General features: G+C 41.1%; 1 protein-coding gene across 9 annotated transcripts in view; it reads left to right on the top strand.

The window, feature by feature from the left end:
- The window catches only part of carmil3 (capping protein regulator and myosin 1 linker 3), a 95,486-nt gene that overhangs the window by 12,970 nt on the left and 65,503 nt on the right, over positions 1-17,013 (top strand). For all 9 annotated transcript variants that reach the window (XM_086043359.1, XM_086043363.1, XM_086043362.1 and 6 more), the window contains exons 3-7: positions 9,165-9,215; positions 11,464-11,523; positions 11,606-11,727; positions 15,988-16,082; positions 16,343-16,413. In XM_086043359.1, the coding sequence (XP_085899485.1) occupies positions 9,165-9,215; positions 11,464-11,523; positions 11,606-11,727; positions 15,988-16,082; positions 16,343-16,413 (399 nt within the window). The remainder of the gene's footprint in view (positions 1-9,164; positions 9,216-11,463; positions 11,524-11,605; positions 11,728-15,987; positions 16,083-16,342; positions 16,414-17,013) is intronic.

The following is a 17,013-nucleotide window of genomic DNA, read 5'->3' as shown; positions in this document are numbered from 1 at the left end:
CCTTAATGAATTAATCTAATTTGTTCTCACAGTGCTTTTTTTTTAACCATTTATTTAAAAGGGACATTTGGAACATTGACATTTTAATTGCTTTGGTACAAATTTTTGGGTCTCTGGAGGTCCTTTCCACCCATCAAGTGTGAATTTAAACACCAAAACACATCTGTGAGTGAGTGATTCATAGTTTGTGAATTGCACTGACTTTTAATGTTCAGTCTGCACAAGGTAAAATATTTTTGTCATCCTTGTCATGGAGAAGCTGTTTTTCCCCATTGCAACCTCCTTCCTATGTTCCAGGTCGTAATTGTAATGAAAAATGTACTCGCCACTGGTCTAGCAGTTTATAGACTGAGTTGGGCCATGGCTCACTTTGTTGAGACTAGTCTGCTCCTTCACACCGGGCTAATGTCAGCAAGACGAGATGGAGTGCAATTATTTTTGGTCCATAGGATTAAAGTGGAAGTCAACCCCCCCAAATGATTTGCAACAATGTGTTCTATGCGCCATCACTTGTCTAAACATGGCATTCTGCTTATTATTGCGTTTGTGGAATGCGACTTAATCCACCTGTTTTTAGCCATCTCTGGGGGCAACCATTTTGTCACTTCTGTCGATTGCATTTTACATCGTAGTTGCTCAGGGTTCAGGTAAAGACCAATCATGGCTCACTTGTTTTCTGAAGCTGAACTGATTGGTCCTTATCTGAGTGATGTCATTTTAAGTCGACAGCAAGTGACAAAATGGCAGCCCCTGAGATGGACAAAAACAAATGGGTTTTGCTGCTTAACTCATATTTCACAAACATAATATTAATCAGAATGCAGAAGAACATATTCTTGTAAAGAATTTTTGGGGGTTGACTTCCCCTTAAAAAAATAAAAATTAAAGCATGTCACAGATGGGAACCATTATAAATGATGATAAAATTATTTTGAAAAAAAGTGCATAATAAGGCTATTATAAGCACTGGTGTCTTAATATTTGAGGAATAAAAGGCAAATAGTGACCTTTTACCTTTCTGTCCTCTCATTCGGTTTCATTTCCCACTATTTCGACCACTCTAAAGTCCACTTTTAACGCAGGACCTGGGGCATCTTTGCTTTCAAAGGCCACTGTCAGACAGACAGACGGACAGACTGACAGACAGTCATCAGGGATGTGCTGTCATGAGGCAGGCTTTTCCAAAGCAATGGACGCAAACTGTGTGTTTCTGGATGCATGTGGATTTGTGAGCAAGAAAGCAGAGAGACCTAGTCGCCAGCGAGCTTATTTTGCATTTTTATAGGTGCACAAGAGGTGCGTGTTTATTTCTGAATGAGCATGCTGTACCAAAACAATTGGCCACATCGGATTGCTCCCTATTTTGCTCTGAGTCTAGTGTCTAAAATGTGTGCGTTTTGAATGTCCTTGTGTTGAGCTACAAATACCACCAGTGACCAAATCTGGCTCTGATCCGCAGCTTGTTGCCTTAGAGCCTTCGCTGCAATGTACACAACCCACAGACGCAGTTTGATTTGCACCATGTCCTTTGAAGTACAAGAACCGGATCCTGACAGCTTATGATTAATATTACCACCACAACCCCTGCCCTCAACTGGCTGCAACACACATGAGAGGAACCAATATTTCTGTTTACAGCATGTACTTGCACTCTAACACTGCCTTGACATTTTGCTATGGGGCCTACCAGTTCTTTAAACTAGTGCCACCTCAGCAAGGGCACCTTCATCTACCAGCCCCACTTCTTCTTCATCATCTTTATTGCGTTACACTGACATGGCTTGTCTGACTGAGGCTGGTGGCTGAAAAGGTGTTTTAAAAAATGAATATCTGAGAATTTCTTTTGGCAAACTGAAGCTGTTCAACCTGAAAAAGCATATTCAATTTGACAAGGTGGGAAGTGATATGTCACACAAAGTGGTGGCCAAATTTGCTCTTTGGGATGATTCATGGGAACAGCTGAGAGATTCTCCCATATGGTTTGATGCTATATGGAATGATTTTTATTGCTTGAGAAAAATGCTTTTCTGTTTCTTATGAGAGGTTTATGCAGTCTCATTCACGTCATGACAAAGGTCTTGAAATAAATTCATTCAGATCAATTTTGGGATGCAAGGATAGACACTCTAGTTCCCATTCAATCTTAACTCTTCCGCTTGGACAGTGATTTAATACTGAGATCAAGGGGACAGTTGGAAGGGCCTTTTCTATTCCAGACTTTTCCCAGTGCACAAAGCAAGGTCCATTTAGGGATGGTTGGATGAGTTTGGTATGGGAAAACTCAAACAATAGTCGGTCCATCTTGTCCTACATTACAACATTCTGTTGGATGGATGTATGGACAAAACATGTTTCAGACGCAATTGAAGTATCCCAGCAAAGTGGTCAGTGATCCAAATTATCCAGTAAAAAATCCAATAAATGCAGAACTGAGCACTGCATAGAATACAGCCCTGTATAGTTTGAAGTTCTCATCCAAACAATTGCATGTCGGATCTAGCAAGATGTCAAAGCTAGCAGGACTACCATCTCATGTCCATAAATCAGTAGTGATGCTTGTGTCCTTATCGCCATCTGTCAGTGTACGCAAGAGTGTGTCAACATGTATTTTGATAGCAAACATGTATCCGAAAAATAGAGGTGGCCGAGAAGTACAAATCGTAGCACCAGTGGTTTTATTTGGTTCCGAGCAGTTTCTTACAATGTTAGCGTCTTCAGGCTTTTTTAGGTGAAATTTGGTGATTTAATTAAACATTTCCCCTCCTCATGGAATGTTTACAGAATATTTGGTGCAAATAGCATGCCGACTGTCTTCCTCTAAAACAGTAACAAAATTCTGCATGATTTATGTCATATTTGTTTAAAAAACTGCATAAGGCCGTAGTCAGTTCAAAGGCGCACTTACTTGGGGACCAAGAAGTTCCCACATGACCCACGGCCTTTATGAGTGACAATGAGCAATCTCAGAGGAGGAGAGTTTCATACAGGCTTATTCAAAAGAAAGGAGCGCACTGACCGACAGCAAAGTAAGGCTTGTGCCGATTTAAACGTTTTTAACATTGTTTTATCCAGAAAATTTGGTTATGGTTAAAAATCGCTTAATCGAGCAGCCCTACCATATCTATCTACCTGGATACAATATGCATGATTTACAATAGCACGAGTCTTCCGTTTCCACGCTGAGTGGCAAATTGTGTCACAAAATCTTCCCTCTCAAAAGATTTTGACCTCTTAGACTACGTATTTTGTTTTCCTAAGCTGCTCAAGCGACTGTCTGTAATAGCTGTTCTAGTGTATGTTTTGCTCGGTATAATTGCCATGAAACTTGTTTCACAGGAGTCATTACTAACTGGAGTAACTAATGGATTTTTGGCGAGCCTAAATTGGTCATGAAAACCCCACTATAGCTAGTTTTCATGTCTCGTAAACATTAATGCAGGAGTGTATTACCATGGAGTTGGCATGTTTCATTAGCTGCATGCTAATTTTTGTTGTACTGTCAACTTTTTGTCAGCAAAACACAAACTAGGAGCACTAGCTGTTTTTTACAGTGCAGCTTTATGAGAGTGGGGGTGAGGGTGAAACAGTATTGTGGTAGTGTCTGGAACAGGACGGCAGGAAATAAAAAAAGCACACCTCTTCTCTCACTTCCACTCAGGCCACACTTTGCACCTTGAACACGATTTTCCGCTTGACTCAAAGTAATAATAATAATAATAATAATAATAATACAAATGCTTTGTACGCATATGCTTAGTGACACACATGAATCCAGTGTACACCTGCACACCACTTATGTGCACTCCTGGTAATGTAGTGGTTGAAGTCTTCTTTTCCTACAGTTTCGATCAAATAATAGTTTTCTTCATAAGAACAAATAAGTAACTCTGCAGTTGTGTGATCTGGAATTTTTTTACGAACTTGGAAAAGTTATGATGGAATTACAAGACCTACCACCACAGGGGCATTCGACTTTAGGGAGTGACTGCAAGAGTTTGCTTGTTGATAGTTATATGGGTAAGCACAATACATTGGAAATTATATTCACATTGCATTGTGACAGTGAAGAATAGTAAAGATTTGGCTTCCACATCAATTAATACCCCTCAAAATCGCCACTTTGCTCACTGTAGAACTTGATTCTGTCCATGTTTTCCATATGTTTAAACATATGCCTAAAAAGGCGAATTCTTGCCAATATGTTCTTGTTCAGCATACAGCTGATCAAATCTAACCCATCTGAAGGCCTGAATTATTGATGCATCTGTTAATAAGATGAGACCTGCCAGATTGTCTTTGAAGGAAGGAGATGCCCTGTCGATCTCTTGTTCTTGTTCCGAGGCATATGCTTCATACTGGTTCTAAACTGGTTTTGTGATTGGAGTAACAGTTTAGCGCAAAGGCTTGGTGGTGCACTGTTGTAATAGAAATGACACTTTCTATCTCTTTCTAATGTCCAAACTTGTTTTGAGTACGTAGATAAATGAGAGGTCAGCTTCTCGTGTCCTCAGTTGTGGAAGTGGAAGAGAATAAGACTATATTATCAGGATGCAAATCTCTTTCTCCCACCCTGTCTCACTCGCTCGCTTTGTACGTTTCATTTTCTTTCTTCTCCTTACCACCCCTCAGCAGGGCGCCATTAACCATTCAGCCCAGGGAGGCCTTGAGGAATTGAAAGCGACAGAGCAGAAAAAGAATAGAAAGACCGAAGCTCAAAAAGAGACGGGGGAGTTGAGAAGAAGGGAGACTGTAGAACGGTAAAGGCAGGATGAGATGCAGACAGGGCACTGTAACACATTAGGAGATGGAGGGACTAGGGATTAGGGAAAAGGGTGGTGTCCGTAAACAAATTTCCATGGAGATGAATAGAGAAATCTGTGGAATGACAGAGGGCACAATGTGAGGCTTTTACGGTCAAGACATTGATGAAACATGTAGAACAGACAAAGTGGTATTTGTCTGTGTCGTGATGCCACATCATTTACTGCATGAATTATATATATATATATATATATATATATATATATATATATATATTTTTTTTTTTTTTTTAAATTTATTTTGGGGGGGGGGAATACAGTTAATCTGTTGTTGTAAGGGATGCACCAATACTGATACCAGTATCAGAATCGGTGTGGATACTGTATGTATCTCATACTCTCAAAAATCTACTTCTATGACATCAATATCACTTTTACCATCCTGACAAACCCATTCCATGCAAGAGGAGTTGTTAGCCGTGTGGAGAAGCTTTGTCAAACAACTGTTAACTGACTGCATATTACACTACTATACAAAATAGTTCAGTCCTGAGTTTTCTGAGCCCAGTAAGGCTCTCCACTCCGCACCACGGTTCTGTCATGAAACTTCAGCGGAGAAAGCCGGGTTGGGACCGGCACGTCACGTAGAGCAATGTAAGCAATGGCGTAATCAAACATCACTTCAGTTGTCCTTTTATTTATTTTTTTTAACTTGTGGCGCTCTCAAGAAGCGGTGTTGTACAGTATTTCTTTTCATTCACTTTATTTTTGTAGTTAATATAACAAGTGACATGGCATCTGTACTCAATGTTCTTCTTTGTCCCTTACCTTTATACCTTACTCATTTTACATAGTACCCCTAGTGTTCGGTCTGTGACATTACGTAACTGCCTTGTGTTACAGGCTACATTTAAAGCTGAAGTGTGAAGTAATTTCAGAAAATGCCAAATGAAATCAAAGTATTAAACATACAAAAAATATACATGCCGTATTTGAAAAAAAAAAAAAACATCTCTATTTCATATATTCGACAAAGTAATCATTTTCCCAAAATGAGATCCTGGTACGTGACAAACCCGGAAGTGTGACATCACTTAAAGAACAACAATGACAGATCTCAACATGGAAGGTGTACAAAGCCGGTCAGAAATTGACTCAGAAAGCAATTGCAAACTTATCAGAGGGCATCCAGATGTTTGAAGAGTTGCTGGAAAAGGAGGTTGTTGGCATGATGTATGTTGGACCATACATGTACGAGCCAGATGCTCGGGATGCCGAAAACGTTGTGCCCGGGACCGGATATGGAGTGGAGATGAGACCCATCGAAATTGGAAGAATGATAAGATATATATTAGCTGAGGTTATTAGCCTAGCGTTATTGTTTGAAATTCGATGCTGTGATGTGGTGTAAATTACGCACGATGAGATTATCTCTTTGTTCCATATCTTCTGCTAGCACTGAGAGCCACATCATAGTGGGTTGGTGTACTACGCTGTGTCATTGATGACGAAAAACACATTTTTCAAAATTGATTGTAATCACACCTACCTTTTTGCAAGCCCTTTTTCACAAACAAAACGATTGAGGAAATGGAGATCGTCGAAATACTTGCAACTCTCGTCGACACCGGAGCGAGAAACTGGTCCATTCACGTGCCCTATTCTTAACTATTGGCCACTGAAACAAGTGTTGGCGTGAATGTGAACAATGCATCGCCACACAGCGCTGAAGAATTTCGACAAAAAAATGCAATAACAATGGCAAAGAGCAGTTAACGGGACTATCAACAGTGCAGTACAATGGCTGACTGGAGACTGGGCCTTCACTCCTGTAGAACTCAAGTTATATGCATGTCAATACTAATGAGTAAACACAAGATGCTGATTATTCCATCCATCCATTATCTCCCGCTTATCCGAAGTCGGGTCGCGAAGGGTGCAGCTTCAGTAGGGAAGCCCAGACTTCCCTCTCCCCAGCAACATCTTCCAGCTCTTCCGGAAGGATCCCAAGGCGTTCCCAGGCAAGCCGGGAGACATAGTCTCTCCAGCGTGTTCTGGGTCGTCCTCGGGGTCTCCTGCCGATGGGACATGCCCGGAACACCTCACCAGGGAGGCATCCAGGAGGCATCACAGCAGACGCTGCATCGATCCGCCTGTCGATCTCCCGTTCCATCTTACCCTCACTCGTGAACAAGACTCCAAGATACTTGAACTCCACTAGGGGCAGAATCCCATCCCCGACCCGGAGAGGGCACGCCACCCTTTTCCGACTGAGGATCATGGTCTCAGATTTGCAGGTGCTGATTTTCATTCTGACCGTTTCACAGTCAGCTGCGAACCGCTCCAGCAAGAGTTGGAGATCGCGGCTTGAAGAAGCCAACAGTACCACATCATCTGCAAAAAGCAGAGATGCAATATTGAGGCCACCAAACCGGAGCCCCTCGACACCTCGGCTGCGTCTAGAAATTTTGTCCATAAAAGTTATGAACAGAATCGGTGACAAAGGGCAGCCTTGGCTGAGTCCAACCCTCACTGGAAACGAATCCGACTTACTGCCGGCAATGCGGACCAAACTCTGACATCGGTGGTACAGGGACAGGACAGCCCTTATCAGGGGGCTCGGTACCCCGTACTCCCGAAGCACCCCCCACAGAACTCCCCGAGGGACACGGTCGAACGCCTTCTCCAAGTCCACAAAACACATGTAGACTGCCGCCAGAGCTGCATTCCGCTTGGCCAGCCGGTACCTGTCAGCTGCCTCCGGGGTCCCGCAGGCCAAAAAGGCCCGATAGGACTCCTTCTTCAGCTGGACAGCATCCCTTACCGCTGGTGTCCATCAGCGGGTTCGGGGATTGCCGCCACGACAGGCACCGACCACTTTGCGGCCACAGCTCCGATCGGCCGCCTCAACAATGGAGGCACGAAACATGGTCCACTCGGACTCGATGTCCCCCGCCTCCCCCGGGACGTGGGAAAAGTTCTGCCGGAGGTGGGAGTTGAAACTCCTCTGACAGGGGATTCTGCCAGACGTTCCCAGCAAACCCTCACAATAAGTTTGGGTCTGCCAGGTCGGACCGGCATCTTCCCCCACCATCGGAGTCAACTCACCACCAGATGGTGATCAGTTGACAGCTCCGCCCCTCTCTTCACCCGAGTGTCCAAAACATGCGGCCGCAAGTCTGATGATACGACTACAAAGTCGATCACCGAACTGCGGCCTAGGATATCCTGGTGCCAAGTTCACATATGGACACCCTTATGTTTGAACATGGTGTTCGTTGTGGACAATCCGTGATGGGCACAGAAGTCCAGTAACCGAACACCGCTCGGGTTCAGATCGGGGGGGCCGTTCCTCCCAATCACACCTCTCCAGGTCTCACTGTCATTGCCCACGTGAGCATTGAAGTCCCCCAGCAGAACGATGGAGTCCCCAAGTGGAGCGCCCTCCAGCACACCCTCCAAGGACTCCAAAAAGGGTGGGTACTCTGCACTGCTGTTTGGTACATAAGCACAAACAACAGTCAGAACCCGTCCCCCCACCCTCAGGCGGAGGGAGGCTACCCTCTTGTCCACTGGGGTAAACCTCAATGTACAGGCGCCAAGCCGGGGAGCAATAAGTATGCCCACACCTGCTCGGCGCCTCTCACCCTGGGCAACTCCAGAGTGGAAGATTGTCCAACCCCTCTCGAGAAGACTGGTACCAGAACCCAAGCTGTGTGTGGAGGTGAGCCCGACTATATCTAGTCGGAACCTCTCAGCCTCACACACCAGTTCAGGCTCCTTCCCTGCCAGAGAGGTGACATTCCATGTCCCAAGAGCTAGTTTTTGTTGCTGGGGATCGGACCGCCAAGGTCCCTGTCTTCTGCCGCCGCCCAGCTCACACGGCACCCGACCCCTTTGGCCCCTCCCATGAGTGGTGAGCCCATGGGAAAATGGCTGATTATTACAAGTAATCAATAAATGTTGTTTGCAGGGCAGTGTCTTAATGTAAATGTAGCCATTTATTTCTCTTTAATATCTGAATTTTGTTGTGCAAATGTCCTAATTTCAAGGGATAATCTCGTTTTTCAGTAATAGAGCACTTTTTTTTTTAATTCCTAGCTTGTCTTTTTCCTTTTTCTCCTGATTTGCTGAGTTTTTGTCTCATAAATTAACTCCTTGCACATAAAAGCAGTTGTTTTCCAATGTAGCTTAGTGCGATAAATATTACTTGTCTTTCTATTTTACTTAATATGCATGCACGATCAGAATTAGCTAATGTCTAAGTGCTTTGCATGATTTACAAGTCATTTGAAAAAACACCATGTGTTGTTCCAAATACTTTGTCTTTTTTTTTTCTTTTTAGTGATTTGCATTTTACATTTGGCGCTCTTGTGACAGTAAATGAATGTGTTCTCCCCTCAGGTCCTGGCAACATGGAGACTGTATCTCTTTGCTGTCAAAGTCCCTGCAAAGGTAAATGTTCCCTTTTTCTCACTTGAATTTTATGGCTTTCACTCTCCAACCTTGATCTCTTGATATTTTACAAGCACACAGAGCATTGGTATAATAGTTTCTGTTTGAAGCAGAGCCGATAACAATGACAATGACTGTAAGACATCAGCAGGCAACTGGTTCAAAGCATTTGTGTCAGATTTTTGGCGATGAACAAGTTGCTTTTGTTGTTAAATATGAGCACAAATGAATCCAAAATATGTGAAGCTTCAGTCAGCAGCTGTTTATTCTCCGTTATGTTTTCTACATTATACTTTGTTTGAAAAAATTATGCCAGTCAGTTAATACCTAAGATAAACATGATACATGATTAAATGATCAAATGTACATTATTCTCCATCTGCATCCATCAGTGTGTGCAGCGTGAATAGATTCTTCTTATAATCTTCATGTTTTTTATTCAAACATTATAAAAAGAATGATCTGGTTATGAATATGGTTTGGACTATATTATCATTAAGTTATTGTTCATCTCTGACACATTTTCACTGCACATGACTCAGGTTCAACTCTTGGCTTGTTTAAAACATTACATAAAGTATTAAGTACACATAATCAGTAATTATAATAACTGGTTGAAGTCAAACATATTTTTTTCCAGAATAAGCGCACCAGTTGAGACAAGGCATTCTGATTAATATTGCATTTGTGGAATAAGAGTTAATCCACCCACTTTTAGCCATCTCTGGGGGAGACCATTTTGTCACTTCTGACGACTGCAAATGACATCACCGACCAATCGTGATGTCATTTCCAGTCGTCAGAAGTGACAAAATGGTCTCCCCCAGAGATGGCTAAAAGTGGGTGGATTAACTCTTATTCCACAAACGCAATATTTATCAGAATGCCTTCTTTCAGCTAGTGGGCCTGCATAGAACATATTCTTGAAAAAATATATTTGGGTTGACTTCCCTCTTTTAAAACTTTCAGTATAGAACCACGCGATCCACTGATTGGGCAGCAGTCACCTGTCTTTTTTGCACCACATACCGGTTTCACATAAAAGACATTTTGACGGACTGTCAATGCTCATGAAGCCGGCCACCTCGTTGATGGCCCCTCCCCACTCAGCCACCGTCGCCACCTCACGAGTGTCGCTGATTGCGGGGGAGTTTCTCATGCGGCACACACTCATGGCTGATCTTAACGGAGCTGAGAAAGGAACGACTCAGTTCATGAAGTGATTCCATTCACTATATTCACGTAAAAGATTTCTTTGTTTGAACAAGTCATTTGCCAACCACACAACACACTCTACCACTCTGCTTACCACTCAAAAATAAAGTGGCAAAATGACACAAATGGGCAGTGATACCTTTGAATTTGGTGTGCTTTTAATATTTTGAGTGCACATATGCACCTGCACACCACCTGGACGCACCACTAACTATAAATCAATATTCTACAAACAAAATCCGCAGTTGACATATTTCAATAGTAACTTCTTCTTTTCCTTTATAATATTATTATTTTTGCATTGTACATTTTGCATACCACCCTGGGAAATAAAGACTGTTAACTACATAATATACTATAGATATTTTTCTTATTTCAGACACATACTCCATGCAATTTTGTAAATTGAAAGAAAAATTGATCATCTCCGACTTTGTTATGGGTGAGAGTTTCTGTAAGGGCACTACTTTCTAAAAAAGGCATATCTTTATGCCATTTATATCACAAATGGTGTCAATGCTGAGCATGTCAAAGAGAAGCCACGACTTCATAAACAGAACTTCTGCTATCTCAACCTTGTTTATGTTTTCCTACCATGCAATTTGCTGCGCTCAAACTCATGGAGCACTTGGATAATATCTGAATCTTCTGTGAAGTTGAAGGGTATTGGAATTTTCTATTGATTTCGTAGACATAAATCACAGACGGTAGCTTTCACACGCCTCTAAATGCCGACTGTACTGGTATGCCTCCTTTTGGCCATATTGCCAGGAAGGCAATATGAAAGTGTCACTTGTAATCATTTTAGTCTATGGTACACTACTTCTAGTTAATAGTCACAACTTGACAAAAACATCTCACAAAAACACACTTCCTTACCAATTTTTATGGCTGGAAACAATCAGGAAAAAAATATACATACAGCTACACAAATTTCACTTGAGAGGGCATAAGCATTAAGGATCTAGCATCAGTGAAAACAAGGAACAATTAAAGTTCTAACCAACCTGATGGCGATTTTTTTCTGTTTAAGGTGGAGGTCACGTTCAACTTCTTGGAAATACGTGCAATGAACACTTATCAAGAGCATCAGGTACTGTTGTTGTGCATGTTTCCTATTGCTCCTTGGCCTGAATAAAGATGAAGACAAACACTATCTTATCTATATCCTGTAGGTTGTAATCGATACAGACAAGACCACTTATTCGCTGAGACTGGAGACACAGGACCAGTTGGATCACATGGTCACTCACATCAACTACGCCCTCTCCCGCGTCTTCAACAACTCCATTTATGCGTAAGCATCAAAGACTCTTTTGCCTCAAGGGAAGAAGTCTTTCTGTTTTTGTGTTGTGTAAGCTGAAAAGCAAAGACAAGTTGGCCAACAGTAACGGTGCTCGACAGAGCTTTGGGATGTTGGCAGCTTCACTTTTGGCCGGCTTTCCACTTCAGCAGCCAAGTGAATCCTTGTATCGCTGTAGTTCGCATCCAACCCAGTTTTGTGTCATGCTACATTCTAACACCCAGCAATCATTGAGACTAATTTAGCCAGCTGACACTGAGGAGCTGAGACCTTAAGACAAAGCCTTGGCTCATTTTTAGTAACTGGTAACTACAGTAGAAGAAGTAAAGTATGCTTTACCTCAACATCCTAAATGGGGCATCCATAGAAGATTGGTGGAGAATGGCCTATTGTTCTAAGGACCTCAGGATTAATTTCCCTGGGCAACATTTTCACTCATGAGTAGAATTGAAATGGTATCAAAAATTCACATCACAATTACCATGACCAAAATTATCCCAGTTGTTAGTATTATCAGAATATTACTAAAATAAATGATAACCAACAACAGATACATGATCCAAAAGCATTGCAACATGTTTTAGTTTGAAAAATATAAAATCACACCTTATGTTCTTGTATAGATTCCAAATTGTAATGTGAAGTGAAATTTCATGTATGCATGACAACTATCTCTTTCTTTCTCTCTCTCTCTCTCTCTCTCTCTCTCTCTCTCTCTCTCTCTCTCTCGCGCTGTCTCTCTCTCTCTCTCTCTTTCTCTCGATAGTGATGGTCATACATCTTATCCACACAAAAATGTTTTTTTCAATTAAAATTTTTGGGATTAAACATACATTACCAGTAAATAAATAAAAGGCTTAAATACCATCAGGCTAATGCATACACAAACAAACACGTTATTTCCAATTTGAATGCTCCAAATTAGTGGAATAGTATTTAAAGCTTCATTTTCATCTGACAATATTCCCTAATTAATCACTTGGCCATTTTCAAACACTTAAAGGATTTTTTGAGAACTCAAGCACTTTAATCCAGCGGTTTAGCTATCAAATTGTCGGCCACTATCAGGTTTTAATCAGGGATACCTGGACTTCAGCGCTGATTCCCCCGTTTTACTTCCACAGATGGAATGAATATATTTTGTTATAGTGGCTTGTTTGCTGTTGTGGTAGAGTGTCTCAAACTACCAGAGACCAATTTTTTATGCCTCTTTAACATACTTGGCCATAAAAATGATTCTGATTCCGATGAGCAGACAGACTCGGTGCACAATTTCATCACTTTTCATGAGCAAGGCACCAAAATCCCCTATTGCGTCCCTAGGTGCTGGAAATGTGCCTACTATTCTTTTGTGTCACAAAGAATATGGACTTTGCGTGTACTCGACTGTGATGGATGAAATGAGGGAGTCACATTTTATGGAATGCATTTTCAATCTTCTTTGAAAGACCATGGTGGAAGGCCCGGATGAAATTGTTTTTCCTGTGAATGCAGGTGGTCTTCTATGCTTCCCTGGATTCAACCTATTGCTTCTGTAATGTGCATGTGTGAGTTGTAAATGCGAATGGGCTGTTGACCCGTTACATGACCATCCTTCAGCATAGCTCTTCTCTTTTAAAGTAATTGTGGAAGATAGCCTCCAATAATACAGTATTTATTGAGAGTGTTGTAGAACGTGGAGAAAACAAGGAGCTTTACAGCACTACCTTGTAAGTGGTTGGTGCCGCTGTATTGAGGTACATTATACTGAGAGTATTAAGATAACATATACTCCATGAGTGCATGATGAATGTAAGGGATGGCCTGACGATTAAGGTCGATGATGTACTGTAGTTAGGTGTTGTATGTGACTTGTTGACAAATAGGATTAAGGAAGGTTTCTGACTTGTTGACTTTTATTGTGAAATGGGTTTAATCCTATCAAAGTACCGTAGGTATTTTTTTCATTCTGTTTTATGAACCCAATTCTCACTTCTTTCTGCTTGCTAGAGGATGTTGCAGTTAAAGAGAGACAAACCTGGAATGAGCTTTACCTTTTTATAATCACAGGGGAAACAATAAAAAGCGTCAAACTGCAAAATGGAAATTATTTTACAGTTTACATGTTATTTATTCACCGAAGCCATGCTCTCAGCAGATTCTATTTTGAAGACAATTGTTTTAATTTCACTTATGTTAATTTAAGAAAGCACTTACTTTGGACTACAATCAAGTCAAATACAGTGCATCTGCAAAGTTTTGTGACGTTAGTCTTAATTAAAATGGAATACAACCCCCCCACCCCCGCCCTTAAAATTTTACACACAACATTCCATAATGACAGCAGAACAGCTTTGTTGAAAATAGAGTATTGAAAATGTATAACGAATACAAAAAACTAAAGAAATCTTATGTGCATCCATAGGACCCCACAGCCGTTGCTCAATACTTTCGAAAGTATTGAATATGATGTAACAAGCTATCTTTACTTACCGGGCATCTTTGGCCATTCGTATTTTGCTACACCTCCCAAGCTCCATCTGGTTGGATGGGGACCGCTGTTCAGCCATTTTCCAATCTCTTTAGAGATGTTCAGTCGGATTCAAGTCTGGCTGGGCCACTCACGGACGTTGGCAGTGGTGTCCTGAAACCACTCCTCTGGTATCTCATCACCCAGAATGTCTCTATTTAGTGTTGCCTTCATCCTTCCCTCAAGCCTGACTGGTCTCCCAGTTCCTGCCGCTGAAAAAGTATGCTGCCACCACCATCCATCACCTACTTCTTAGTACCTGGTTGCCTCTAAACATGAATTCACAACAAGTAGTCTTTCAGACCACGGCATTTTGTTTCTCATGATCCAAATCCTTCATCTATTCTTCTTTTTCTTCTTCTTCTTCTCACCACCAATTCCATTCCTATTGTTGCACAGAACTGACTAAAGAACAAATGTATTTTGTCAATAATAAACATGTCTATGTTCATAATTTAGACGGTACTCTGGTGTGGAGGAAAAAAAAGTAAAACATAAAATAAAGATCATTGTGTGCACATTGATTCATTTGGTTTAGTGTTCACACTGACATATTAAGAATTGAACTTAAGATATGCATAAAGTGATGTATTGCTGCGTGCTGGATTGGATATGTTTATACATTTATACTTCATTGTATTTACCATCTCAGGTATCTTGAAAAAAAACATCCTAATATAGCTTGTGCGCGTCTGCGCAACGCTCACTCACAAGTTTGTTGATCTTTACTATTAAATATTGATGTTTTCTCCATGCATTTGTAGCTATTTTATTGCTGGTCGATGTCTGTTGGTCTGCGTGGCAGTTCCATTTGAGCTCAAGTGGTACACCCCGTTCCAGAGACTTCTTTAAAGTGTTTTTCTTGGTTTGCGTGCATGAGGACAGCGTTCACACTAGAGCAAAAGAAGCTGCACCCCGCAGAGCAATTAAACCATCCTTTCAACTAAACTATACATCACAAGTGTGAATAGCCCCTCTATCTCAACCACAGTGATCTAGTTCCATTCAATACTTTTGACACTGCACTCACAGAGAAAATGCACACACTACCAGCAGTTCTTTTAACTGTTTGACTAATAGTAAATGTTCAAAAGTGTTATATGACATTTCTTCGAAGCATAACGTTCAATGTAGAGTAGTCACCCACTTTTGACCTGCATTCAACAAATAGACTGAGGCCAGCATACCTTTGTCACTCATCTGCTCAAAGCATTACATTCATATTTCAATGTTGCAGGCATTTACTTGATTAAACCATCGTACAACTTGTTGCTTTAGTGTGTTGTATATAGATCTTGTGTGTTTCTATCTGGATTTTGCAGGTGTCAACATGGATTAAAAATCTCCTTAAAAGAATTTGGAAACTATTAGAATTCTTGTTAGAAGAATGGACAAAAACTGCACATATTCCAATGTATAAGAAAATCTATCAAATGGAATATATTTTGCTAGTCTATGGCGACAGAAGACAAAATGGCCGCCCCCAGAGATGGCTAAAAACGGGTGGATTTTGCTGCTTAATTCATATTCCACAAACGCAAAATTAATCAGAATGCCGTGTTTCAACTATTGGGCCTGCTGGGAACATATTCTTGAAAAAAATATGTTTGGGTTGACTTCCATTTTAATGTATATTCCATTTTGACTTTTGATATACTTTTTGCCTTTCCATAAGTGATCAAGTGAGCTATTAGGATACTATATGATGATGTGCAAATTACAGTTGCAACTCTCTCGTCTTTCAGTCCACCTATTTGCCGAGCAGAAGGAGACACGAGTGATGGAATTCACCAATATTCACCAATTTCGGAGTCATCGTTAGACCCCCAGAAAACCTGCGGTGAGTCTACCATTTTCTCACTAATCTCATACTCATACACTGTTATACAAAGTGTGCATCTGTGGCTCAGTGAAAAGAGTCATTAAGTAATCAGATATGCCTTTTAGAATATGTAATCCTTTTAAACTACAAGCAAAAGTCAAGGTGCACTCACCTCATTGTTTACAACTAAAATCTCCATTTACTTTCATCTTTTCTATTTTTATCTTTCCCCTCTTTGCGCTAGGGATTAATTTGTTCTTATCTCGTTTATCATTTAGGAGGTTTTTCAGAGACGTATGCAGCTCTTTGTGACTACAATGGAATTGGCTGCAAAGAGGAAGTGCAGTGGGTAAGGAAAATGTACAGGATGCACAAATGTGTGAATATTCTCTAATGCTTGAAGAGCGTTGGTGGCGAAAAAATGCAATGAGTAGTTATCCAATCAGAAGTGTGTTTAGTTAGCAACTTGTGTTTAGTTAGCAACTGTTCCTTCTCAGATATTTCCTTCAGGAGTCTTTTGCATTTCGTCAATGGTGGCAGTTATTTAATCTGAGTAGTCTGTCTCGTCACCTCTTGGTTGTCTGTACCAGTACAGTATCACACATTGTTAGCATGATTTAGGTTTGTTTGCTTTTTAAAATTTGTTGTGTGTGTTGCTCGGGCTGGCAGACAGTACTCATACTTTTGTATTAGGGGCTGGCATTGTTTTGATGTGCAACTGATGTTGCGGATGTGTAAAATTTAAGCATGTAGCATTTCTAGCCCACTAGCTTGAGTTTGTTAGGATTTATATTGTCCTTTTCTTTTATTCTTTGATAATTGCAGGCCGCTAAGGTAAACCATGCAGCCAGTGTGTTCCTTTTGTTCTTTCCCTACATTGTGTCTGAGTGTATAAAAGAGAAGAGTTCCTGTGGTGTAAAAATGTTAAATTCTTGACACTGCACACCCA

This window comes from Filicampus tigris, chromosome 10 (genome assembly GCF_054856515.1).
Source record: "Filicampus tigris isolate MCC_2025a chromosome 10, RoL_Ftig_1.0, whole genome shotgun sequence".
Classification (NCBI taxonomy): Eukaryota; Metazoa; Chordata; class Actinopteri; order Syngnathiformes; family Syngnathidae; genus Filicampus; species Filicampus tigris.
This window is presented reverse-complemented; position numbering and strand designations above follow the sequence as displayed.